The 26,120-nt window shown below is 41.1% G+C and overlaps 2 protein-coding genes across 2 annotated transcripts in view; both read right to left on the bottom strand.

The window, feature by feature from the left end:
- Window positions 1–8,764, bottom strand: part of PLEK2 (pleckstrin 2) — a 15,340-nt gene extending 6,576 nt beyond the window's left edge. The window contains exons 1-7 of the mRNA XM_009283530.1: window positions 8,717–8,764; window positions 5,878–6,042; window positions 4,708–4,889; window positions 3,905–3,996; window positions 3,384–3,571; window positions 2,786–2,887; window positions 1,302–1,385 (exon numbers count right to left, since the gene is read on the bottom strand). Coding sequence (XP_009281805.1) covers window positions 1,302–1,385; window positions 2,786–2,887; window positions 3,384–3,571; window positions 3,905–3,996; window positions 4,708–4,889; window positions 5,878–6,042; window positions 8,717–8,764 — 861 coding nt within the window. The remainder of the gene's footprint in view (window positions 1–1,301; window positions 1,386–2,785; window positions 2,888–3,383; window positions 3,572–3,904; window positions 3,997–4,707; window positions 4,890–5,877; window positions 6,043–8,716) is intronic.
- Window positions 8,765–14,648: 5,884 nt separating this feature from the next.
- EIF2S1 (eukaryotic translation initiation factor 2 subunit alpha) lies at window positions 14,649–24,236 on the bottom strand. Its single transcript, XM_009283528.2, has 7 exons — window positions 23,995–24,236; window positions 22,390–22,469; window positions 21,412–21,563; window positions 18,530–18,636; window positions 16,553–16,650; window positions 15,490–15,633; window positions 14,649–15,194 (listed from the first exon to the last, which is right to left on the bottom strand). The coding sequence occupies exons 1-7, from the start codon at window positions 24,233–24,235 to the stop codon at window positions 15,069–15,071; spliced, it is 948 nt and encodes a 315-aa protein (XP_009281803.1). The 5' UTR covers window position 24,236; the 3' UTR covers window positions 14,649–15,068.
- Between the last annotated feature and the right edge of the window lie 1,884 nt (window positions 24,237–26,120).

The following is a 26,120-nucleotide window of genomic DNA, read 5'->3' as shown; positions in this document are numbered from 1 at the left end:
TGTGGGGATGGGAATCTCACTAACGGACATTCCTGAGTTTGATTTTAATGAGCAAACACTGTACCACCTGGCATGACAAGGCACTTAAGCAGAAAACAACGGAGAAAGGAATGTGCAGCTGGAAGGAGAAAAACAAGATAAAGACCATGAAGGCATTTCGCATGATCAGAAAGAACGGGCCAATCTGCTAGAGCATAGATGCGCGTGAACACAAGGCTGTAACCTATCTGCAAGCTGCAGGTAGCGCGTGTCCATAGTAGATAACTATATAAGCCTTGTTATAAGTATGAATAAAGGAGAATGACCATACTCATATTGAGATCCATCATTACTCCGGATTCGCACTCCTGCTCCGCCGTCGACACCGGACAAGGTAAACTCCGACAAGGGTAGGCTAACAAACAATCACATTTCAAACTTATGTATAGTCCTGTCAATAACAACACATACTGAAAAATAAAAAAATAGATATTTCTGCAAGTTCTTAGCTTGCTGCTTTTCACTGAGACTGTATGGGAAAAAATTGACCATTTTCACTGTTAGGCTGGCTCTCTGATCTTCCTTCAGGTTCTGCAGTTTGAGTTTATAGCATTACAAGGGTGAGTTGCATTGCAGAAAACCCCACAAAGAAACAGGCAACAAAAAATGAACCAGCTCCATAGGCTCTTTTCACTATGTTGTCTGTGTTTTCTTTAAAAGTTACATAAAGCATTTCTTTACAAGTTATTTTAGCAACCTGTTGGGCTTTGTGGTACCCTATGCATCCGTAGCTGATGGATCCACGTGCCCTTCTGGGTTGCTCACATTGATTATTATATCCGTGAAGATAAATTCTACTATTCCCTGAGAACTGAGTAGCAGAAATTCCTATAAATACTTTGGCATCAAGGAGACCCTATTCAATGTCGGAATAAGAACGTAAAAAATCCCAGTAGCAGTATGTCCCTCAAGCGGTGGGACGTCAGCCCAGAAAGATCACAGCCTAGGAAGAATCCCTGCAGGAGCATGGTCCCAGACTGTATGGGTACAGCAAAAGACCAATCCCAAGAAAACTGCTGCACCTCAGCTAAGGGAAAGGAATCTCACTGGGGAAAAGCCAGGAGGGAAGATGCAGGGATAGAAAATCCTACAAGGACAACCTCCCAGGGTAAGGCCAGAGAGGTCTCATTCCCCGGGAAATGGATAGAGGAATCCGGAAGGAGATTTGGGTGAAGGAAACATTTACAGCATAATTGTATTTTCATTATAATGGTTAGGTCTGTAAGACGATTTCTGGGGGTAGTAAGTCCGCACTCACATACCTTAGTGGGGTCATAGTAGTGCAAAAAAGCAGGATCAGCTCTCAAAACAAATCTCCTCACCTTCCAGTTTTTCCTCTTGTGCCCCTGCAAAACAGAAGAATTAAAGTTACCATCAGTAAATACCTCCTGCAATGGCCATTTTCCTGCAGGTTGTAGGGGAGACCTAAATAGGTGAAAAAAGAGGTTTTGGAGCCAACAGAGGAAAATCTTTTCTGACATCTTAGTAACTCCCAGGATTTTCTGCTTAACATCCCTCTTCATACACTGATAATTCCTTCTTCTCTCCCTTCCTTGTGCTGAGAACCAAGAAAGCAGAGTGGCGAGACCACGTGACTATATACCTGATTCCTGCTCTTAATTTCAGATTAAATACAGGTCTTGGATTAAAAAACGATGCTGTGTGTGCTCTGAGGGGATTATGTCAGGTCCTTTTGCAGCTCTTCACTCTTCCCCCCCAGCCCTCTCAGCTGCTGACAGTGCAGGACAGCACTGCAAGCCTCTGCCAGGCCCTGAGAGCATCCCCCAGCTCCTGGAGGTTTGGTGCTGGGGCTCAGGGCCAGCCTAGGGCTGGGGCCGCTGGGGGCTGTCCCTTACTGCTGCTGACCATGGGGAGAGGCTCCTGGGCAGCTCTCATGTCCTGTGGTGATGGGGAGGCTGCCCTGCCGGCCCCGTGGGGATCCCCCAGCAGCTCCTGGCACCCAGCCCCCCCGCCAGCCCTTGCTGCACCCTGGCAGCTGGAGGAGGGAGGGTTGGGGAGCATCTGATGATTCAGTTTGCACAACACAAAAATCAGAGCTCAGGGTACAAAGCTCCAGATTAGAAATGTGGCCATGCGGTGCAGGTAGGGTTCTCTCTGCAGGTGGCTGTGTTATACTCTGAAACAGCGTGATTGATCCTCATCTTGTTCGTAGCAAGGGTCGGAAACTAAATCTTGCAGACTAAGGGTGGGATCTGGTAAACAATTACTGCTGACAGGTAATTATGCCCAAAGAAAACAGGTCTCACCACCACTAGAGCATCCATGCGTACGTGAGGGACTGTCCACAGGTTAATGTCCACTTCATGCCAATGTCAATCTACTCAGCTTTGAAATTTGTCTGTGGCCAGCAGAACATCATAGCTGCTCACACAACCCAGATGGGACAGGTTAGACCAGAGGAACACTGGATCTGCTTGGAAGTGAATGTAACACCTCTGGTGGGATTTGGAGTTTGTGTGGGACTTTTGCTTTCGATGCTATATTATACCTTTCAGTATATGCTCAATATATCAGAATCCAATTAATCCTGCCTGAGCAGCAAGTTCCGTAGCTCACTTCTTTATAACCAGACCACATGATCACTGGTGGTGGTACTGACAGGCAAGTTAGCTCTGCTGGCCACAACTCTCCAGCCATGCTCGTATAAATCACATTTATTCTCTAGGAAGCCCCAAGAGCTACCATTTTTCTTGTTTCCCAGTGAAGGTTCAAAGACTTTATTTACCTGTTTCACTAAGAATCCTTGCTTCACAATTGTGCCGCTTAATTCAGAGATGTTAAATTGTAGCTCTTCCTTGGAACTGATATTTTTCTTACTGCTCTCAGCCTGCAAATAGGGAAAAGATGGTTCCACTTTTTAATTTAAACACACTCTTAAGTACAAAGTTCTGCATTTTATTTTCCTTGAGCTATTTTTAGCTCATTTTTCATGAGTAAATTCTACTCTGTACCCCTGCTGCTCAGCTCAGCAGGTCTGAGATTTACAAGCAACAAATTACAGCTGTAAAGCCTACACACGCACTGTGACCTTGAGTTTTAGCAGAACTACAGCACGGTCTCTGTTAAATACAGACACAGCACTGCACCCGAGGGACCCTTTTAACGCCTAATTATGTAACTTGTAGATCCCTCCATATCCATGTAGCTATCTGTCTCCAGCAAAAGTGCAAGCACTACTAAAAGCCTAGAACTGCTCCTTCTGTGTCTGCTTTCATAGCCTGCATATTTTGCCTTCGGCTGCATGCTGTGCATGTCCCCTTTACCACTGCCCAAATCAAGTGAGGGGCAGAGGAGGTGCCTCTGTTGGCAGCCACATCACTTACAAACATGTACAGTGCGGTGGAGTCGTCGAGGAACTGCTCAGAGAGGTCGCTGTAGCGCGTGGCCTCAGTGCTGCGGGCTCCCACGGGCTTGATGAAGTTCTCCTCCATCAGCATGGATGCCAAGGTGACGGCCTCGAACCGTGACACAGCAAAGCTATTGGAGATGAGCCAGTCCACCAGGGCAGAACCTGCAGGGAGAAAGGCAGCTCTCATACCAAGGCAACGTGCTCTTCCAAGGCCAGACAGATGGGCTCCTGCCACACAGGCCTTCATTTGCTGAAACATTTTGGCACTATCACAAAGACTGTCTATTAAGTGCAAGGTTGACCAAAAGTGTGGGGTCCTACGTGTGCTTCCATATATCCAAAGAGCAAGAGAGAAAGGTGTCGGAGAACTTGGCTGCACCAGTACTTTCCACTGGGCCACAAGTGATCCCACCAGGAAGGCAGTACAGCAGCTCCCTTGTCACTGCAATGTGGCATGTCAGATGCGAGGAAGCTCTTTGCCTGCAGCAGGGGTACCTGTGAAGGTCTCTTTGTATCTGTTGCCTTGCTCCAAGTTGCGGGTCAGCTTAATTCCAGTACTGCTGTCACACATTCTCTCCACTATGTGGCTGTAAAAGACAACACAGGACAACATTACCAGAATAGAAAGACAGGCAGAAACTGTCACGTACTTCTGTCAGTGCCTGGGATGCCCTAATGATTACCGGCATAAAGGTGGGAAATGGTCTAGATAATCCCCCATAACTTTTATCCTAAGTATGGTGTAGGAAAACTTTGTTGTCCCGATAGCAGTACTAAACAAGATGCCTCACAAAGTATCTTTCAGTTTAAAGCACTTCAAACTGAGCTACAGTTAGCCTCCATTTACCTTCTCAACACAAATCAAATTCATGTAATTTTTCTATTTCTTAATCAGTTCTCTGTTTCCTCTTGTTTAACATGACGTACCCTAAAAATCCTAGTCTGGATTCCGGCTATCAGCTTTGAAAGCGCATCAACATGGCATGAACAATGTCATCGCTCAGTCTTCCCCTGACATTACATCTTCCAAGGTAATATATCTCCCCAATGAGAACCTCTGCAGCTGACTAGGAAGGTCTTCAAGCCAGCAGTGAGATGCCTGTGCAGAATCCACATACCCCCTCAAAAAATGATGGTCAGGAAAAAGTGCATTCCTGTGCTCTGGCAAAAGTGTGTGCAAACCTAGGGCAGAGCAGCCAGTTTAGAGGCTCCTGGCCACACGGGAGTGGATCTGTGCAGAGAGCTCAGGCAATTTGCAGACTACAGAAATAGCAGAAGGAGAAACCATATACACTTACTGGAGGCTGATATTCTCTAGCAGTTTGAAAGAGTTCTTCATTCTGTGAAGCTCTTGTACCTGTACTGGGTGACCAGCGTGAATAGCTCCAGTGATGTCCAAAGCCCAAGAGTCTCGCTCCTCCCTGGAGCAACATTCAAGGAAATAGTCTGTGTTGGTTTTTGTCTTTAGTTTGATGAGTAGCTGTGGAGAAAGAAGTGCAAAGCAATAACATCATTTAGGTATTGTCCTCCACTTGCATTTTGCTTCTTTGGGCACTGGCCCAAGTGACATAGCTAAGTCCGATATGGCATCCCACCTGAGCAGTACAGAGCAATTCTTGGCCAGAAGGATGATGGGCACAACTCTGGGTTTTTTTGATTCCCCCGCACCCCACATCCCTGGGTTTTCAGTTCCAAGCATGGTTTGCATGCATGGAACTTGAGGTACTTGAAAGAGAGCAGACCACCCAGATACTGGATTACATAGGAGTGTGCTGCTGACTATGGAGCTTTTCACATCCAGATCTATAGTTTCTCAACAACTACAAACTTTCACTAGGCTCTTTCTGCCATGAGAAGTGCTGAAATAGTCAACAACTTCCAGAGCTATTTCCCTTCTGGCCCCACTCAGAGGAAGCCCGCATTGCCACTACCCGCGGGTGAGCGGAGAAGCGCAGGAGGCACTTTCCCTTCCAGAGCCCTGTTGCTGGAAACTTTCCACAGCAGTGAAGTCCCATTGGCGAAGGAAAAGGGAGTTTGACCTGGCTGCCTGGGAGTGCCCCGTCGACACAGCCAGGGTTTAAGGCAACTACCAGAGATGATAAGTTTCCTTTTTTTCCCATCCTCCTCAGATTTTATTGAGCTGTTCATGTCCTCCCTCCACACACTGTTGGGCTGATGCAATTGCACTTATTCTTCCCACTGTGTGTGGGGGGGTGTTGTGGGGTTTTTTTGTTAATGGCTGTGACTTGGGTTTGGGCACAGGGAACAACAAAGACACAATGAGGGAGTTCATTGCTCGTCCTGGTTACAATGCTAACGGCAGCTTGCTTTTGGCTGGGCCTAATTCTGGAAACACATACCCCAGTGATATGGTTGCAGTAATCTAAGAAGTCAGGAGGAGAGGAAAAGACTAGGGAGAAGTTAGAAAGTGAACATTATTGAGAAGAGATACATCTTTCCCATCGTACCGGTCTGTTCTCATATTCCAGGCATGGACAAGTAATAGTGCAGCCATCCAAAAGGATCTTGCCCTTTGGAGAAGGCTCCTTCTTGCCTCCTTCAATTTTGTAATACAGCAGCTTATCCTGAAGCAGAACGAACCATCTCACTTTCCAGTTACGAACAATATGTCCCTAGAGGGGAAGAAATCCACATAGCTAATTTTAACACAGGCATTGAGAAATGACTGTATTTTCTTTTTTTTTTCCCCTTTTTTTTGGGTGAAAATACCATAAAGTAATAGGAAACTGTATGAAAAGAAACACAAGAAGTCATCATGAGTCCTGTTCTCCCTGAAATACACATTTTTAGTAACAAAATAGCATAGCTCCATCACTGTAAAATAATGGAGCAATAGAAAGGTGCTTTGCTCTTTCTCCAGCAAGGACATCTTCTTTGGTGGCAAGAATTGTTTCTTGCAAAAGCTCACATGAATTACCTCAGAGAGCTGTCATTTAGGTGCACACCTGCCCGCTGACAGCACCAGCCAGGAACAGGGCTAAATCCGAAATGCGTGAGGGCTCTCGGAGACAAACTCCTCCTCTCCGGTGACCCTGGGTGGCATTTGATGTGTTTTGTTCTTTGTCATTTTGATGTGGCCATAGGTGCCAAGTGGTTTTGAGAGCGCTTTGCTGGGTGAATTGGCTTTTCCTTACATCCCCTCTTACTGCTAATGAGTGGCTATTTCTATCCTACCTGCCTCCAATCTCCTGGGCTAAAACATTCCCTGTGCTACTGTTTCCTGTAAAGGAAATATGCTTTTTAATGGCAAAAGACTGAATGAAGGCTGCTGTCAAACGCCTCCTGGGTTATATCAGAATACAGACAAAACCTCTTCTTTCTCCTCTGTAAACAGCCCCCGGCTCTCTTTAGTCCAGCTGTACAGGAGAGCAAACCCAGCGAGGGCTGGCACTGACAGGCTCAGTCCTGTCTGACGGTGTCAGGTCCAGCTTCGCGGTGCGAGGATCTGACTTGCATTTCTACAGGCCATAGAGCATTACAGCCAGTAGGCAAAGCACTGGATAGAGGAAGCTCTGACACCTGGGAGAGGGTGGGCATAGCTAGAAGAAAGGAACATGCAAGGTCCAGTTGTGGCAGGAATCAAAGTTCGTTAATTCTCTATAAGTAAAGGGGAAAACCAGCAATTTCCAAGAAAAGGTGGGGTAATGAGTCTCTAAAATCCAGGGCACTTTAGATCTAATGTCTTCTAGTCTATACTAAATACAATTTATCTAACTTGGGTTCGTCCTCTTCTTCCCTTTGCATTCTTCAGTGGTTTTTCATCTGTTGTAAAGTCCCTTGGCCATTTTTCCTGAGAGTATGTTCTTTGCTATGGCTCTTTTCTTTCCTTCTTGGAGATTTCCTCTTTTTCAGGAGATTGCCTTACCTTTTTTTCTTTATCTTTACCTGACTTCCACACATTTCCTTTATAGTACATTACAATACATAATTCAGTCATTTATAATGCATTTAGATAATTTCCTTGCTTCTGCTCTCTTCTTAAGAAAGCTCTGTTTCTTTACCTGATCCCATCCCTTCCTCATTTTTTTTCTCTGGATCCCTTGTTCCCTTCTCCCTCAGTTTCCTTTAGGCATCTTCTTTGTGGTCTCCTTCCTATCAAACTGTGTATCTCGGTGACGTTGTACAGACTGCTGGCAGTTACAGCTCAGTGTGTTGCAGATAACCTATTCCCCTCGCGCACTTGGTGCCTTGGCTTCCCATCTTGAATTCAGTAGTCACTTAACAGCCACAAAATATAACCGTAGCCCAGAGAGGAGAGCAGGAGCCGGGACTGCTCTGCCCTCGCTGCAGAAAGGAGGATGAGGAACAGCTCGGGCTGTGCAGCCCTCCTCCGCACAGAGCACAGCTTCACATGGCCGGCAGCTGGCCGGCTGGCCAGGAGCCCTGCCTAGAAAAGCTCCTGACCAGGATTACCTTCATGTTAGCACCAGACGCACTGCCACGTACTGTAGAAAAGCATTTCCCAAGGTGTGGCAAAGCTTTGAGCAAACCTTTGAATCACATTTTTTGTGTGCAGTCAAGGACCATATTAGTCATTGGGAGAGGGTCTTGGTACTAAAAGCAGCTTATGCCCCTTGCTAAGTAACCCTCTTGTGTCCCAGCTATGACTGACTTGGTCCGATAGGGAGAAGTGTTGGAAAGGCTGAAATCTGTGACACCATCTTTCAGCTCTTTTCTCCACATTTTGGCTAAAATTTTCTTACAGTGCAGCTTGAGGGGTGTGGAAGAACGAAGTTGTTATTTCAAACACATTTCTACGTTTGCATTGCTCTGACCCCCTTCAAAAAGGATAGTCTGTTCTCCATCTTCTCATATAAAATGGGAAACCCTGCTCAGCTGGGTCGCTAAAGAAGGCACAAACTGTCTTAAGAGACTGTCAAAACATCTTCCCTCTCTCCATCCTCCCATAGCCGCTTCCACTGCTGCCGCGTAGCCATTTGCCAGGTAGTTTTTTATGTGCTCTTTGCAGAGGTGTGCCCTAGGTGTAGACATACTGGCTTTCTGATACCTAACTGAGTAACCCTGCTAGCTAATTCACTTTCCTCTGGGTAAATGCCAATACAGGGAGACTTGAGGGAGGGTAGTGAACACCTGCGGTTCATGCAGCTCCCCCGGCAGGCATCTGCACAAACCTGGAGGAGCTCCTTTCCCAGGAGCAGGCAGGAGCCCCTCAAACCCAGCACCCAACGGGCTGCCTTGCCATGAGCCCTGGCTCGATCTGGTCCCTGCTCAGGGACTGCTTCCACGTTTGAGCAGAACCGCACAAAGGGGAACCGGAGCGCTTACCCGTTTGACGAGGAAGCCCTCCTTCAGGACTCCAGCTGCTTCCTGCATTGTGGCCAGCAGGGAAGAGAGCCGAGCCCCCACCGAGAAGCACCCGAGCCCTGGCAGCCTGTCCCTCTGCACGCGATTTGTTTAAGAAAGCTCATTTTTCTTTGCTACCCTCCTCCTCCAACGTGACGCACTCTCCCTTCCCTGTTTTTTTCTCCCTCTCTTCCTACTTATGAGACATTAGTTAAACAGTGAGCTGGCTCTGATACATTACCTGCCCTCTGGGAAGTAAAACAAAGGGAAGTCTAAAAAGGATCTCAAAAGAATTCCACAGAATTTAGTATAGCAAAAAACCACCACCAAGTGAGTTGGCCAATATAAGCAGCCACATGATGACAAATCAGGTATTGCATGGGAGGGAGAAGCAGAATTATAAAATCGCATCCCTCAAAACTTCAGACTAATCAATTCTACCGCTTAAAATTTCTCATATAATAAACACATCTCATAGGGGTTCTACAGATCAGAACACCTTAAGTGTAACATATAGAATATTATGATTACAAGGAGACTTTTACAAACCTCAAAATAATTTCTTTTGCTAGAAATTTATTTTACCAAAGAAGCCCCAAAGCACCTAAAAGCCCACTCTACTTTCAGTGACCGCTGGGCGTATAAACCAAGATTCTCAACTTAATATCCTAAATCCCTACATAAGTAACTATTTGGGCTTTGGGTAAAGCAGTCTGATCGATGAACACCGTGCAGTGACCTCTTGTAACTCCTGAGCACCTCTGAAACAGAGTGCCTTTTTTGTGTCTGAATACGAACTTAGATGTTTATTGCATTTTTGAAGACTTTGGCCATGATAAATCTGTTTGATAGATGTATCAAATCTTGTCCTGATGAAATAAACCAGTATTAGTATTTCAGACAGCGCTGCTGTTCAGAAGTAATAGTTCTTTGCTGTACTGTTAGCATTCCCTGACTTGTACCAAAATTAAGGTGATATACGTGGCCAGAGCTAGGGGCTGTGATAAGAAACACGATGTAGAGTATAACAAATAAACAAAAGCACTCGTTGCTATGTAAAAAGAGAGTCCAGAGTTCAGTAAGACAAAGTGACTCAAGTATCTCTCAGTCTTTGCACACCGGATCAGGTTACTGGTCACACTTTCATGTACCGCGGAAAAGGAACAAACAAATCATTTCTTTATCTTTATACTATTTTTTTATAACTTTTAGCGAGGAAGAGCAAGACACCGAAGAATTCAAACCTGACAATGTACTGGAGATGGGGCAGAGAACAGTCCTGCAGAGATCATGAGAAGTACAGTGGGCGACCGAACACTACTTGAAGTTAGAAAAATCAATTGCTGTATAAAGAGAAAGCACGCTGGCTGAGATGCCAAAAGCAGCCAGCCCATACGGAAGTTACCTATGTAGCTCCTACTGTACTCCCTTCACCACGATGGAAAAGGCAGGCAGCCACGAGGCAACCGGCTGCATAAGTCATATCCCGGTTGTTTATTCTTCAGTCCACCTAAAGTAAGTACAGTAAGTTTAACAGAACATCTAGAAGAGTTTTTTTTGCTGTAGGTATGTAGTATTTTCGAAGATATCAATGGAAATTTTTGTAACTTTTTTATACTATTGTGGCCTTAAAATAAAGCAGAAATGAACTGAGTGTATTTCTTCTGTAGGTATGTAGTATTTTCGAAGATATCAATGGAAATTTTTGTAACTTTTTTTGTGGCCTGTGGCCTTAAAATAAAGCAGAAATGAACTGAGTGTATTTCTTTTAATTTAATCTCCATCTCTGTGTATATACATAAATATTTATATAAATAAAAGTTGTACTCAGAAGCAGAATTGGGAAAAAAAATAAAGCAGAAATGAACTGAGTGTATTTCTTTTAATTTAAAAAATAATCTCTGTCTCTGTGTATATACATAAATATTTATATAAATAAAAGTTGTACTCAGAAGCAGAATCTTGGGAAAAAACCTGATGCAGTCAGCAGAAAAAAGAAAATAAATTTCAGCTCACAATGTTCTGTACATCAGAATTAAACTTGAGAAAAGAAAAGAAAACTTGAGTCTAGGTACACAAGAGACATTACTGCTGCGTGTGTTTCCTGGACATGCACTCTTTATATAACCAGCTCCAGGAATACAGTGTTCCACCATTCGGTGTTTGAGGTTTGACTTCACATTGTTCAGCTTGTTACTGCAGGCAATTTATAACAAGGCGGGTGAGATAATTTCTTGCTAGTAAGGACAGGTAGAAGCTTGCAGGGGGCTCTCGCTCAGACAGTGATCTCAGAATTGCACCATAACCAGTCCTCGCCGAAGATCTGAGCGAACTCTTTTCCTCCAGCACGCAGACCACCCACAACCCTGCAGACGGATCTTGGCAAAATTACCATTAGCGACGAAGAATTTCATTGTCAAACTGCTGGTGAATGGTGAAGCAAACATTACCCTAGCTGGCCATTAAACAACAGGTTTTGTATCAACTACTTTTTATAATCTAGAGCCTTCAGTTTCTTCAATACCTTGGATATGTATAATACACCACCCCCTCCCCCCTGTCTCATTCTGTAGTTAATCAAGGCTATCAAACTGCCCCTATATTGCTCCCTGAGGTTGAGTAAATACAGGTATCTCAGACAGCTTTGTGGGAAAAGGGTCATATAGCGTAAAATGAGTCAGTAGATCTGGGCTGCCGTATTCACGCATGTGCTGGGAAGGCAAGCTCTGGCATCGAAGTCTCCCGGCAGAAAAGGACATGCTTCGATACGTATAAATCCAGGGAGCTCCAGAAAACTCCATCGGGTCTTCTGTGGGACTTGAAACTCACTGAAAGGAGGAGTAACTGTTTCCTCAGATCCATTTTATAGTGGCGTTTTCCACATGTCAGCATAGTATTTTAACAAAAAAGCACAGTTGAGCGCTTGACATTTTTCTACTCAAAGTGACTCCAAAACACTTTATATGCTATAGAACTTGCATTGGGGTGGCCAGGAAGAGCCAGCTGCAGGCTTTGGGACCACAGGACGCTACTCATGGTTAAAGGGAAGGGCAGGAGTAGCTGGCTCTCAGCACAGACTGCGCTATTTCAGCTGGCTGACCTGACAGACATTGCTGGTACCTCCAGGTCAGTCCCTCAAGAAGCCATGAACCTGATTAAGAGAACCTGCCCAAAGGACAACCCCTGTCGCACGCTCTGCAATGACCATCGCGTATCATCACGTGAACAGTGTCACATGGGGGATTATATATACCCAGGTTTTTCAAAGCAGCTTCTTAAGATGCTAGGACTTTGCCCTCTGGTGTAGGACACCATTAAATATATAGTTCCTTCAGTGGATTAGGGATGAAATAAGATGAAAACAAACCACATCAAAATAAAGAACGATGAAACATTTCTAGATAAAAGTGAAAGATGACAAGTGTTCAAAAGTATTCTGACGTAAGAGCATTTTAAAAATTAACTGTAGAAAGGTGGCAGTGTTTGAAAACAGGTGTTTAATTGTCTAGACTCTGGAACAAAAAGCTATCAGAAATTAAATACCAAAGTGCGGATTCCGCTATGAAGAACATGCCAGCTCCACTGCATCTAAAAAAAACCTGAGGGCCAGAATCAGAGACAAAACAGCAAGGAATTGTCACTGTATTAAAAGCCAGACAAATCACAACAGCCCCAAGAAAGCAGGGCACCCCTTCTTTAGCAGCCACTGTTTCCTCTAATCAGAAACAGGGTACTGGGCTGTGTGTTACCGGACTGTGTGCCTGACCTGACCCAGTACCTCTGTTTGGGGTTTTTTGTATTAATGAGTCCTTATCAGATGTTAAAACTGTTTCCAAGCTGCCAGTCTTACAAAATTAATTTGGGATATGGAAGTCAAGCTGAGAACCTTACAATTAACATGTCAGGCCAAGCCCTGTCCACAGGTATACCTGTACCTTTCCCTTCAGTTGACTACATGAGCCCAAGTGGAGATTTTGGCCTTGGAATTGAGTAAACAGGACAGTTGCTAATGAACAGCAGCAATACGCTACCTCGCTTTAGCGACTCAACAAAGATGTTCACACAAAACCCACGACCCTTATTTTAAGCACTTGGTAAGCAAATGCAGTTCCGCGCATACAAAATAGACCAGTTGAGATAGAAGGTATCATCTCAACTAATAGTTAGGGGCTCTAACTTAAGGATCTAAAGATCCTTAAGGCACAGGCTATGGCAACTAAGGCAGCATGGCCGAGGCCCAGCCCGGGCTTCACAGGTTCAGCACTCCCTTACGCGCACCTCGCTAACGGGTCTCGAAAGCAGCCGTCTTAGACCTCCTCCTTCCAGCTACTGCAACACATGAGAAATATCCACTAAGTTGTCTTGTACCTTTTGTTTAAGCTTCTTGGTTAAAATTTGCTCAGGCAACAGGAGAGCCTGATTTTATCTGCCAGTGTAATAAGTGATTGAAATGCATTTATCTTAAGCTGCTTCATTGCTGTCCTCACCCTCTCGGTCACTTTTTTTTAGGCACTCAAATTGACACAGAATTGCATACACCAGCACGCTGAGGCTCTAGTTAGAAAAGCTCCTATAGTTACTGAACAAGTTTAGCAAACTTCTGCCTAAGTTACTGACAGAAATGATGCTCACCTAGTAACACACCAAAACAGTTCTTAGAGATGATACTAGTTGTAACCCCCTGAAAATATTCCAAGGAATGAGCACGTGGCTCGTTTTTCAGTGCTTTGCTTTACAGCATTATTTTGGCGTACAGATCACATGGCGACTTTTTAGTTTATAAACACTTTGTTCTTTTGTCTGAGTACCCACCTATTGTGTTTAATGGAAGCCAAATCACTATTTTAGTGGGTGGGCAAAGTTGGAAGAGCTGTTCAAACAGGAAACTGACATTCTCACAACTTCAAGCCATGACAAGGCTGTCATACACAGCTTCTGAAAAGACAGCAATCTGAGAAACCAACCATAAAAAAAAAAAAAAAGATTTGTTTCTTCATTTTGTGATAACACATTCAGGTATTTTCCAACATTCTGCAAAGACTAGAAGTTACTTAACTTTTTTGGCTTTGCATAATAAAGATTGGGTACACGTGAACTGCTCTGATGATCAAGCATGGATTGAAATAGGTATACGCTTTGCGAATGCCTTCTGTGGCAACACCAGGTAGCAATTACATTGTTCGTACTGTGGCAATATTAAGAATTCTGAGTTACGGCTCAAGGCCTCATTTTTCATGCATTTTTCCTCTAGCAGCACAAAATATTAAGAAAAAGATGTGCAATATGGGACATGTCAATGGAAAAAGATATAAATATATTCAAAAACTCAGCAATTTGGAAAGGTTACTTCAATAAAAACAACTCCTCTCCCCCCAATTCCCAAAGACAAGGAAAACAGATTTTTTTTTTTTTTTTTAATACTCCCAACATGGAAAGCACATCTTGTTTCCCTTCTTCAGAGAAGATAAAGAGGTTGTTTCTAGAGTGAATAGCTCAGTTCAGTGTAAATGAGATTTAGGGTAGGCAGAATTGAAGGTCATGCAGCAGTGAGCTCAGAAGACAGCACTGTCTATTTTGAAGTATGAGCGAGTTCATTAAAGCTCCTGCTATATTCATCTACAGGAGCAAAGTCCAACTATATGTAATTTTTCATTTATCAGCTATGTTTACTGGAATGATAACAAGCTATGTTCAAAAAGTTCTCAGTCCCTAAACACAGATAAAAAACAAAGGAAATGCTGTTTTAAATCAACAAACTTGCAAGAAAAACATTTTGTTCCACTCATTGGCTCGATTTAAAGCAAACAAAAGAAAGCCCTTTCAGTGTTAAAGGGGAGTCACCCACTGATCATACCCTTTCAGGTTTTATATTCATATCACTCTAGGCCATGTGACAAAAGAGGAAAAAAAATCTTGGGAGTTACATAGCTCAGAAATTTATTGAATATTTGCTCAAATACATTCTGTATAGACCGGTTCAGCTTGCTTGGTTTTGGTGCTCCTAGGAAAGATCATTAACAGATGCACTGAGCTGTAATCACCAATTAGGAATTGTTATGTATGAAAATGTTAAACATGGGGCTGCAACCTCCCTCTGGCCAGATCTGTGTCTTGAATTTGACTAGGCACCTTCCCTTCAAAGGATTTAATTTGTGTAAGTTGCTGCATCAAATGTTATTTAGAAGAGCCTTTCACATACTGGTCTTTTTAAAACAGTAAAACACTTCAAATATTTGCATTTGAAGTTTTCAATACTGGAAACATTTAGCCCAGAGTGTTTGCAATGGGGTCTTTAATTTTTCATATGGTCTCTCTTCTAAATATCCCAGAACATTTAGTCTTCAGTTTTGGCTTCCATTTCCTCAGCATCATCATCCCCGTCCACTTCAGCATTTTCCCTCTCCAGTCTTTCCAACTGCCTTGCAAGCTCAGTCTCATCTGTGTCAGTAACCACCTTAGGCTGAAAAAAAACCAAAACAGAAAACATGATAAACTGTCATTAAGAAAGACCGTAGATATTTGTAGGCTCTGATTCTACATAAAGAGCAAGAGATAAAATACATCCTGAAGTCACACAATAAAAAACAGGAAAATTAGAAGTTTTAGCTGTTTGTTTAAGAAACACAGAAGTTTAGGGTTTTTTAGTTTCTTAATACCTTTTTGCTAAAATTTCTCCTAGCACTACTGATCTTGCTCTACTTTAAAAAAGTTCCGAGAAAAAAATAATTACATTTTAGAATGTAATGTGTTCTTACCTCCATCTGCACATTAAAGACTCCTCTCTTCTCCTCAATTTTTTCTTTAATTACAGCCATGGCTTGATTTAGAACAGACAGTCCTTCAGTTCTCTCCAGCGTTGTTGTAGTCATCACATAACGAGGAGGGGCTATCAGATTAATCTATCAAATTGCAGGGATTGCAGGGGGGGGAGGGGGAAGCAAACTCAGTAACAAAAACAAAGAAAGAAAAATCTCAAAAGCAAAGTGAGCAAGTTCTGAATGTATAATTTGCAGAAGCAGAAACGTTTTCCCATTAGAAAAACCCTTTCTAGAAGTATAAACAACTTGGGACAGAAATAGCAGACAAGAAAGTGCACAGCCTGTCCGATTTCCAACCTCAACATCAGTTATTTCTACATAGTATGTTTATTTAGACAAATATTGCTAAGCAGAGAGAATATCCACTTTGCGGATCAGTGAAACAGCCTATCACAATTTTTCAAACAACTAAGACCGTGACAACCAGTGGTTTTTGTTTGTTTTTGTTTTGGTTTTTTTTTTTTTAAGATGACTGGATAAATAAACTTTTCCTTTTGTTACAAGGAACCATTATAAGAAACCATTTTCAAAGAAGGAAGTACTTTCAAGTTTTTTGAAAACACTTATTCAGTAATGCACTCAATATCCTAAAATTGTTGGGGAGAAAAACTAGGCCTGGGTACAGTAGCCATCCTACCAACACTCAAACATATGTGGACCAAACACTCCTTTTCTTACATAACCATATATCTGAAAATAAAATTTGTTGCTCCCTACCTAAGGTAACGTAAAAGAGTAGTAGGTATGTAGCATGCCAATACTAGACTTTAACAAATTGAACAGAATAAACACAGCTGCTTGAACTTGGGAAGCCACGGCACAGTCACAGGAACACAGCTGAAAGGAAGTGTGTTGCATACCTGCTAGAGAAGAATCAGAAAGCAAGTACACGGCTTCCCAGCCTCAGCTACTGACTGAGACAATGGCAATTGCATGCTACTGGTACCTGAGGGCATCAGAAAACTTTACTTTTGACTTCGCTATTAAGACATAAACTTACTTTAATGGGCATGTTCTCTGTGGAACAGTTCAAGCCTGCTCTCAAAGCTTCTTTTACTGCATCTATGCCTTCATAACCATAACAGGCAACCTCAATATCTAGGACAGAGGAATACAAATAATAAAACTTTAAAGTTACCAAAAGCTGTAGAATCTTTAAAGCTTTTTAACTTAAGCTTTAATAAAGCTTTTTAGCAACCAATAAAGCTTTTTAGCAACCAATGTTTATCCACAATGAGAGCCTCAGTAGCTCCCAAAGCTGAGGAAGGCATTTCACTTTCTTGACTTGTAAGTTGAGGTAAAAGTCTTCATAAATTCTTTAGACGTACAACATTTTACATTGTGCTTTGAAAAGCCAAGATATGAAATTATATACCCACATTCACTCACCTCTCACCCAATAAACTCAACGGGAATAATTATGTATTTAACACGGAGAGATGAAGATATAAAAGCAATAAATACCAGAGAAAATGAAAGATCTATCAGGAAAAGTGAAACTTGAAAAAGAGCACATCCACAAATTCATGGAATTCTGTAAGCAATTACAACAGAGGCATCACTTGAGGAGCACTGGAATTTTTTTTTTTTATTTTATTTTTTTAAGGTAAGTTATATTAACACATAGTTAAAGCGATAGTTAGCTATAGCTTTTTATAGATGTTTGGAAGTTAAGGCATAGACCAATGCTGGTCATATCTGTAATACCCTGATTAGTCTAAAGACAAAGATTTCTTTACCTACGTAGCAATGGTGCGAGACAAAGCTACACAGAGAAGCTAGCCTCCTAACAACAACCTGCTAATTCTCAGCTATCACAAACAAATTCACAGAAGAGCATCCCAGTCAGCCTCAGGATGAGACTATAAGCCAATGGAAAATTTCTACGCTTGCTTTGAAGACAAAATTAAAAACAACTTAGACCATCGCAACAAAATAGGCAAGATGAAGGAAGTAAGAGAACATGCTTGTCAAGTAACTTTATTTTCAAAACTAATGAAGTGCTGTTTATATTAGCAATTTCATTCTTTATGGCAATCAAATCCCACTTACAGTTTTGAAGTCTATGTTAACTCATGGTGATCTAAAGTAATAGGTAAAGGAATTTTTCAGTACCTTACTTTTTGCACTCTCTCCTTGACTTCACTGTCATGTGGATATGGCTTATCTTTTCTTCTCTCCACAGTAATCAACAAGTGCTAATGCTCTTCAATATACCCTTGAGAAATTGCCTCTGCTCTGCAATCTAGTTAAAAAATGTGACTCTGCTACATTGACTATTTAATGGCAAGCATGCTTTTAGGCTGTTTGGTTAGCTGTACAACCAGATTTACAGTTTTAAAATATGCCTCCTTAAGTAGTGCAGTCATGCTTTTTCTGCCCGCACTGAGCTAATAAGAGACAAATCAGCTCATACACTTTATGAATACATTAGAGACATGCGAGGCTTGAGCTAATATATCCTGCTGAATGGTTTGCAATCAACCAATTCGAAATACACCCAGAGCAAAGTCGGAACTATTTTCACATGTTCGTGGACAAGTGGCTAAGACATATGTCCTAGCCGTGCTGACAAGAGATCAACCAACCTGTCAGGGAACCAAAGAATTTAACACTTTGAATAATGAAAAAGAATACTGTGGATGCAGTAATAACTATAAAATATTTAAATTCATTGTGTGTCAGCGCAGTATGATAGACTGCATGACATATCAGGACAAGTACTTTGCGTCCCAAGGAATCTGCAGTTCGGGGGAAAAAAAAATAAAAGCCAAACCACCTTGGACTTCGAGACAGAACCCACACAGGCATTTTGCAAGCAATACCTGATTAAGGCGTCTTAATTCTGGAAGAACGGTTCCACTCAAATATCAGCACCACCAACAGTAGTTTTAACCGAGTTTATAGTTTGCAACAAGATACGCTAACTTGACTTAAGTGTCAAGACATGTTCAATGAACATCTGGGAAGAACTCACCAGCTCGGATTTTGACTGCTTGCGGTGTCAGACGTCTGTTAATATTGTCAATCAATACACGCCTCTCCTCCTCTGTCAGATCTAGGCTATCCAGGATTGCAGGGTCTCTGAGCCAAGCAAAGCAACGTTACAGAAGTTATACTGAAGTGGAATATGACACAACATTAACTTCCAGTACTATTTCAATATTATGCAAAATCATAGAGATCTACTAGACAATGAAAACAGGGTCTTAAGAGTCCACTGGAACACCGGAAGAAAATAAACACATCTATCTCCAAAATATTTTCTATTGGAAGCATTTAACAACAGAGCAGAAGAGTAGTTTACCCAATATGTTCCTGGAAGGAAAGATCTGAATTGTTTTTGTTGGGTTTTTTTGGCTTGCTTTGTTTTCTTTTTTTAAGAAAAGGAATGACTTCTGTCCAGCTCCATTTGTACATGATCCATGGAGTGAGAAAAATATCTAGCTGCTTGGTATTTATGTTCCCTCCAATGCGGGACTGGAGGGAATTGGATGGGATTCATGCGTTTCATATTGCATGAAAGAGAATCCATGATGAATCTGAATTTTTTGAATTATTGTAGCGTTTCATTCAAACACGAGATTTTTGTCATTCTACAAAGTAACCTATACTCATTCCGTGTTATTCTGTACTCCTTTTTAACAGTGACTGGATCACAGGCAGATACTTATCTGCTGGCTACATTCTTGGCTGAAGAAAGAATAAAGTTTTTTTAGATCACAAGCTAATAGTTTTAAAATCACAGAGGCAAACTTCTCTGCTGTTTATCCATATAAATTAGCAGCTCTTGTTTGAAGAAGTGGTGTCAATTCTCTTTATTGCTGTATTAATTTTATCCAAAATATATCTGAAACAGATACCATAACCAAAAAGCTCCTCACAAAAATTGTTCCTGTTCTTCAGAGACAGGAGCTGCAGTTCTCTGAAAAGCAATACCAGATCACCTACGATACTACTAGCAGGCAAACATGAACTAAGACAGCCCAAAAACCAGAGCCAATATTGGAGATTGGTCTCTGCTGCTAATAAAACATCATCTTTCATGATTTTATATACTGAGTCTAGATAGTAGAAGGGCCAAACATAAGTAAACAGAACCCAGAAACATGGCAGTTTGTACACATCAAAAATAAGAACCCATATGGCAGAAGTGATTTATTGGACATGCAAATTCCATTTCTTCGTTTACAATCTGTTCTGTTAAATCTTCAAGTTACTTTCATGAGCGTTTGGTAGGCATTCAACAAATAGGTCCTGGATGTTTTAAGTTTTACTGATCAGAGGGTAAATACACTTTGAAATTTTGCCACTGGTATCTGCTGTGTGAAACCCCAAAACACTAATCCTCAGTACTAAGAAAGAAATAGCAAGTCAAATTCTTAGAGGGCATGCTAAGCCTCCAGAAAGCACTTCAGCAAGCATAGGAAGGCAGCAACATCCACGTTTTTCTGCTCAACCACTATAGCTTTATGTAGGAGCACAACTTGAGCAAATAAAAGTTGCAGTCCATTGTCAGAAATCTTAAGGCATCACTGATGAAAACGTTTTGAGAACAGACAGCTTCAGAAGTTTGTGCTTCAACCTGAATAGCAGATGAGCAACAAATGGCATGTGTTCAGGAAGTTTTCTGAGTTTAAGAGAAGCTTAAAAAGCCAATGCAACCACAGTTTTTCGTTCTTCTAGTATACAGGTGTTTAAGTATTTATCAGTTACAGAATGATCTGGAATTCCTTCTGCAGCAATGTGCTCAGATTTGCCCTTTACCAGTAAATTTACTATCATTAGAAAATAATTATTATTCTATGAAACAGAACACATTCAGTCCAAATGAGGATACAAGTTGTCTCTTCCCCAAAAACACAAACATGGTTTTAAGCTAATCAAAATGCTACCGAGTGCCCTGCTTCTTGAAGTCAAGACAATTTCTAGAAGTTTGTTACTGCCATCTAGTGTTCAACTCAAGTTCATCACTCATAGGTTTACGTGCCATGAAAGAGTAAAATTGGAAATGTTTGAGAAATCTATTTTTGGATTGCCAATTTCACAATAGAATCTTTAGAGGGGAGCCAAATAGGTTAATTCTGAAAGCAAATTCAAATACCAGACTTCATAAAAACATTAAGAGCAATCTATCTCAGTGCATACTCCCCTAGCATCACAATTTCCAACTCTTTCTGTTCATAATTCCATTTCTAAGTTCATGATCCCATTCCCATTATTTAAGTTTGGAAGTGTAGAGAAGTAACAAGCCAGCTTGTTGCATTTAAAAAAGAAAAATTCTGCCTGTGCAATGGAAGAGTGACAGTCAGCTGTGAGTAGAAGTATCTTCAGAAACAGAGCTAGATATGTTTGGTAACATCTGCTTGGGACTAAGAACAGGTAAACTCTGACAGACAAACCAAGATCAGTGCTTCTTCTGTTAGAAATGTCACAGGCTCATCTGTGGCAATAGAAATCTCTCCAGTGTTTGTAACTGCATGTTTCTCTTATAACATATTCACCAAGTGCCTCAGCATTTCTCCACATCAAATTCAATTACTACTTTTAAAAAACTGACATACACACAGTGGCACACTCAAAGATGGATAAAAACAAGTCAACTCTGAGCCTTCTTTCTCAAAAGCATTGGGAACTTGAAGGAAGCAGTAAGACAGAGAAACCTCCAATAAGCAACTGGAAGACTGATGTAAAAATTTACTAGGTTTACTTGACCAGCACATTCTACATACTGACTCTGGGGAAAAAAACCCAAACAAAACCCAAAACCCCAAAAAGAACATTATGATGGATCTATTCCAGGAAATACTTCTTTGTAATTATGAAATAAACCCCTAGAAGTAGAAAAGGTGTCCTTACGAGACTGCATGCTTGAATGCATCATAAGCACCATATCCTGGTCTTTTGTACTTGTCATCAAATACCCAGGCCGTTCTCTGGAACAGACTCTCAAGCTGCTCATCCTTAGTGTACTCCAAGACTTCAGCAACATGACGAAGGATGCTGTAAACCTTGAACACAAAAGGGGTATTAAAAAAAAAACAAACCAAAACAACCCCCCCACACACTTTTCCAGTCTCACACTCATGTAATGCCTGACTCCTACTATGAGTTTGTACAGCATAGAATTGAGTCCCGCAGATCAAAGTCCACAACCAAAATTGTTGATGCAAATAAACAATAAAAAATATCAATGATAAAGTGTCTTGATTCTAAACACTGCATGATGTCACAATACAAGCCTTCCCTATATTTAGCAATAAATTACATACTGAGTTCTAGGAACTTACAAAATATCAAAACCACTTTATTAACCTAAACCTTTACTGTGTAGTTATAAAGATAAAATTATTCTCTCACAGAAACTGATGCAAAAAGTATTATCAAGTTGTTAAACAGTATATTTGCATACAAAGAAAAAAGTTAGAATCAAAGTAATATTTAATGGTAAGCGTTCTACTCAGAAGCATAAGACCACACAGTAGCAAGGGTGGGAGTTGATGCTTTAAAATACTTGCACGCCTTTTCAATAAAATTAGTCCACAGAGTGCTAAACCACAGCATATGCTTTTGGATTTCTAATAATTTAAAAACTTCCCCCTTTACATCACAGATTTTCAACTGACATACTACTTGATCTACTCATAAATTAAGCAGCAGCTTACCAGAGCACTCATGGACAGAGGAGCTGATTATATATATTTGCATGGGTAAACGAGAATCAGGGTGTGCTTAATAAATGAGAACACTATTTTCCTATTATCTTGTCTGTGCGTTTTGGTTGCTCAGGAAAGAAGCTGGCAACACACAGTGCCTGAACCTAACAAAGCAACTTACAGTCTTCGATTTTGTGAATTTGTCTTCACATTTGATTGCCTCCTCTGGAGAAACTCTTCTTTTTGACAAGTCAATATAACCTATTGGGGAAAACCATTTTGAAAGTGTCAGGCATTGTGCAAACTAAGTCTAACTGCTTCAAAAGAAAAGCATAAAGAACAAACACTGTCTCAGGATTTGCCTCTTGCCTACACTGTCTCTATCTGTTACTACAGAAAGTAACAAAACCAAACCTTAACAAATTTGATCAAATCATGATCCAAATAGGGTATTAAATTATTCTTTCAACTGTAAATACTTACAATAGCAAATCTTTTGTAAAACATTCTTTAAAATTACTGACCTAAGAATGCGTTCTCTGCAACCCTGGAAGAAATTTTCCTATTTTTTCTGTCGCTGTACACAGTTTTGGCAAAAATCATACCAGCATACAAAGAAGCAAGTTTGATGCATATTTTTGTAGCGCTCAACTCAATTTCATTCAAGGTTGGCACTCCATCAGTTTAGCTCTGAACGGTTTCCTAATAAAGTAGGCCTGGCCTCAAATTCTGACTCTAACTCCTTGGATACTCTTTTGGGAGAACTGTCTGTGAAAAAAACTCTTTTGAACCATTTCTTAGTAAATTTGAAAAGGCCTCCACCTACTTCTCACAAACTATAGGTTCCCCAAAAGATTCAATAAAAGACCACTATATGAATTCCAGATGTGTTTCTCTGTTAATATGAGAATGAAATTGATTTCTAAGATGAAGTATCCTTTCATTAGAGATGCTGGAAAACTAATTTTACTTCAGATCTATCTGAAATAAGTTTCTTCTTGTCAGTCTTTCCTCTCTGCTTTTTCTTATCCTGTCATTCATTACTTAATCTCAGAGTTAACTGCAGTTTCAGAAGTATTCTAGAAAAGCGTATTACTTGAGAAACATCATACCAACAGTCAGGTTTCTAGATGTGCTCAGTGTTTATTTTCGTTATTTCTTTATACCTGGATATAAAGATTGCATGGAACTGTATTATCGAAATCCAACATGTTCTAAATAGAAAATATATTAAAAAACCCTTTAGAATAAAAGATTCAAACGTTCAGAACACAGGACAAGACAGAGTTGCCTGTACAATCCCAACTTGTAACCTTCTACAGAATTTATGTGGTACAATAATTACATACATGTCATCTATTTTACAGCCAAGGTTCAAGACTTGTTAATGCACAAGATGGACTGTAAGCATTAAATGTTCACCATTTAGATTTTTAATCACTATATCAGATGACCTTCCTCTTCAGTTAGGACTTAGAAAGTCTATATAGATACCAAAAGAAAATTCCACTTCACTATGGTTTGTTGACCAAACATTGAGCTGGTGAGGACCCACTTAAGCAAAACTTTACTGATGTGATCGACCTTCATTAACCCAATTCCTAAAGGACACAGATGAATGGAAGAATAATCATAAATATCAGATGGCATGATGATGGTCTATTTTGCTGAAGTGCCTTAAAAAAAAGAACCCCTGGCAAAACCAATGAATACCTAAGCCACCTAGTTTATCTGCATTTCTCTCTATGAATTCAACCTTGATATAGCCCACAATATCCCCGAATACCTTTCTCTTTGTCAACTCTTATGACCACGACACATTCATTCCTCCCGATGCGGATGAGTTTGTTTATGGAACGAATACGTCTTCTGGACAGCTCACTGAGAAGGATCATGCCTTCAATGTTGTTGTACTCCAGCAGGCTGACGTAGGCTCCCATTTCAGCAATGGACCGAACATTGACCATCACTACATCTTCCACCTCTGGAAATTTATGCTGGTAGAATCTACAGCTTAGTCCTGGCATTCTGGAATTTCAGCAGAAAGAAACAAAGATTTTATTTCACAGTACATCACTGACTTCTCCTACAACCATGGTAAAAAACAAGCAAGGACTAATCAGGGTAGGGAGGAACACTGGTACAAAAAATGCAAATTTGGCTAAGGCTTTTGCAATTCATACTTAGGTTTTAATAGAAATTAAATTTAATAGAAATAGAAATAAATAGGGAGGAACACTGGTACAAAAAATGCAAATTTGGCTAAGGCTTTTGCAATTCATACTTAGGTTTTAATAGAAATTAAACAATAAATTAACTAGTATTTTAGTATTACCCAACCATTTGCTAAGAGGCTATTTTTTTTTGCATTAAAGTAGAAAAAGCTTGCTACCCAGACTTTATTATCCACTTCAACCGCCATACTACCTATCCATAGCACACTGTAGAGAAGAGACTTCAAGTGGTGAAAAGCTGGCACTGCACACCTTGCATTCATCTAAATTCATGAGTCTGTGTAAAATTTTAAATCAGATTTTAACAGGAGGACATGGGAGAGAAGAAGCCTGCAGTGCTCACAAAGGTATTTGTATGCGCATAATAAGACAGCATGTGAGAGGTTGAGAAAGTAAGAGGTAAAGTGAAGCTTCTGTAGTACTGAGAAGGAGTGCACTCTAGCTCCAGAAGATGACTTTCTAAACTCAGCACAAGATGTTTGGAATAATCCTGTAAGACCTGCTTCAGAGGCCACCTGTTAGCAAAGAAAGCAAAGGCAATAATTGGAACAGAAGACAGAACTAGCCTGACATGAATGAAGCACTGAAAACAGAAGAAAAGTGCCCCCCAATGTATTTGCTAGTCAGGAGGGGGAAAAAAACCCTGAAAAACAAAACCAGGATTCTTTCATTATACATTCAAAAAAGTACAAAAATCAATGCTTCATAATCATGTCGTAGTAAGAAGGAATGCTTAAACCTCTTCATTTTCCTGATGATGAATCCACATACTCATCACTCACCAGGTTAGTTCAATTCCTTTTGTCTATGCCTAGAATTTTCATATAAAAAGTTTCCTACAGAAGTTGGAGCCTAAGATGCTGAGTCAAATGCATCACTCCTTCAGAAGGTTTGTTGTAATCACTGTTTTGAAGTTTTACTCTTGATCTTTCCAGCAGTGCCAATGCTTTCTAGCTATATGAGCATTTAAAAAGAGAGTAAGATGGTAATGCCAGGCACTACGTACACATGGACATACAATTCAGAAGACTCTGTCCATCCTTATTTCCATTCTTAACTTTCAGAAAGGGGAAATACAAACTAGTAAAGGATTATGAAAACACTCCTCTAAAGGTTTCATGTAACTTCATATAATTTGAAGCTGAACAAAGAACTCCAAGATTAAAAATAAAAACTTCACAGTTCAGTTTTCTAGTCCGCTGAATGCGGTTCAGCTCAATCCTACGTGCCTACTTATGAGATGCAGAATAAAGCTGCATTGCAAAGCAACAAATCCCAACCACAGCAAGCAAAAAAAATGGACAAACACTGCTCTGCACACGGATTATTTTACTCCTCTTCATAGACACAAGCTTTTTATTTTGGCCTTCTGTGGGAGGCCTCTCGGGAGCAACACAGTGCCCACAGCGCCAACGCTGGAAATCAGCTTTCCAAGACGTTAGAAACGCCTCAGCAAAGGTTAAGTCCCCACGGCCGCACAAGTCTCTGAGGAAACTGGCGAAAATGGAGTAACTTCTGACCAGCGACTCCTCCGGCCGCGGGAGCGTCGCTGACACAGGCAATACCCAACGACAGCTACAGCACCAGAGAAGGGAAGCGGTCCCCAGGGCGGCCGACAGTGGCTGCCGGGCGGGGAAGGGTCCATCTCTGGCACAGCGAGGCCGAGAGGTAGGCCGGT

This window comes from Aptenodytes forsteri, unplaced genomic scaffold (assembly GCF_000699145.1).
Source record: "Aptenodytes forsteri isolate BGI_AS27 unplaced genomic scaffold, ASM69914v1 Scaffold486, whole genome shotgun sequence".
Classification (NCBI taxonomy): Eukaryota; Metazoa; Chordata; class Aves; order Sphenisciformes; family Spheniscidae; genus Aptenodytes; species Aptenodytes forsteri.
The sequence above is the reverse complement of the archived record's forward strand: the minus strand, read 5'-3'. Positions and strand labels throughout refer to the sequence as shown.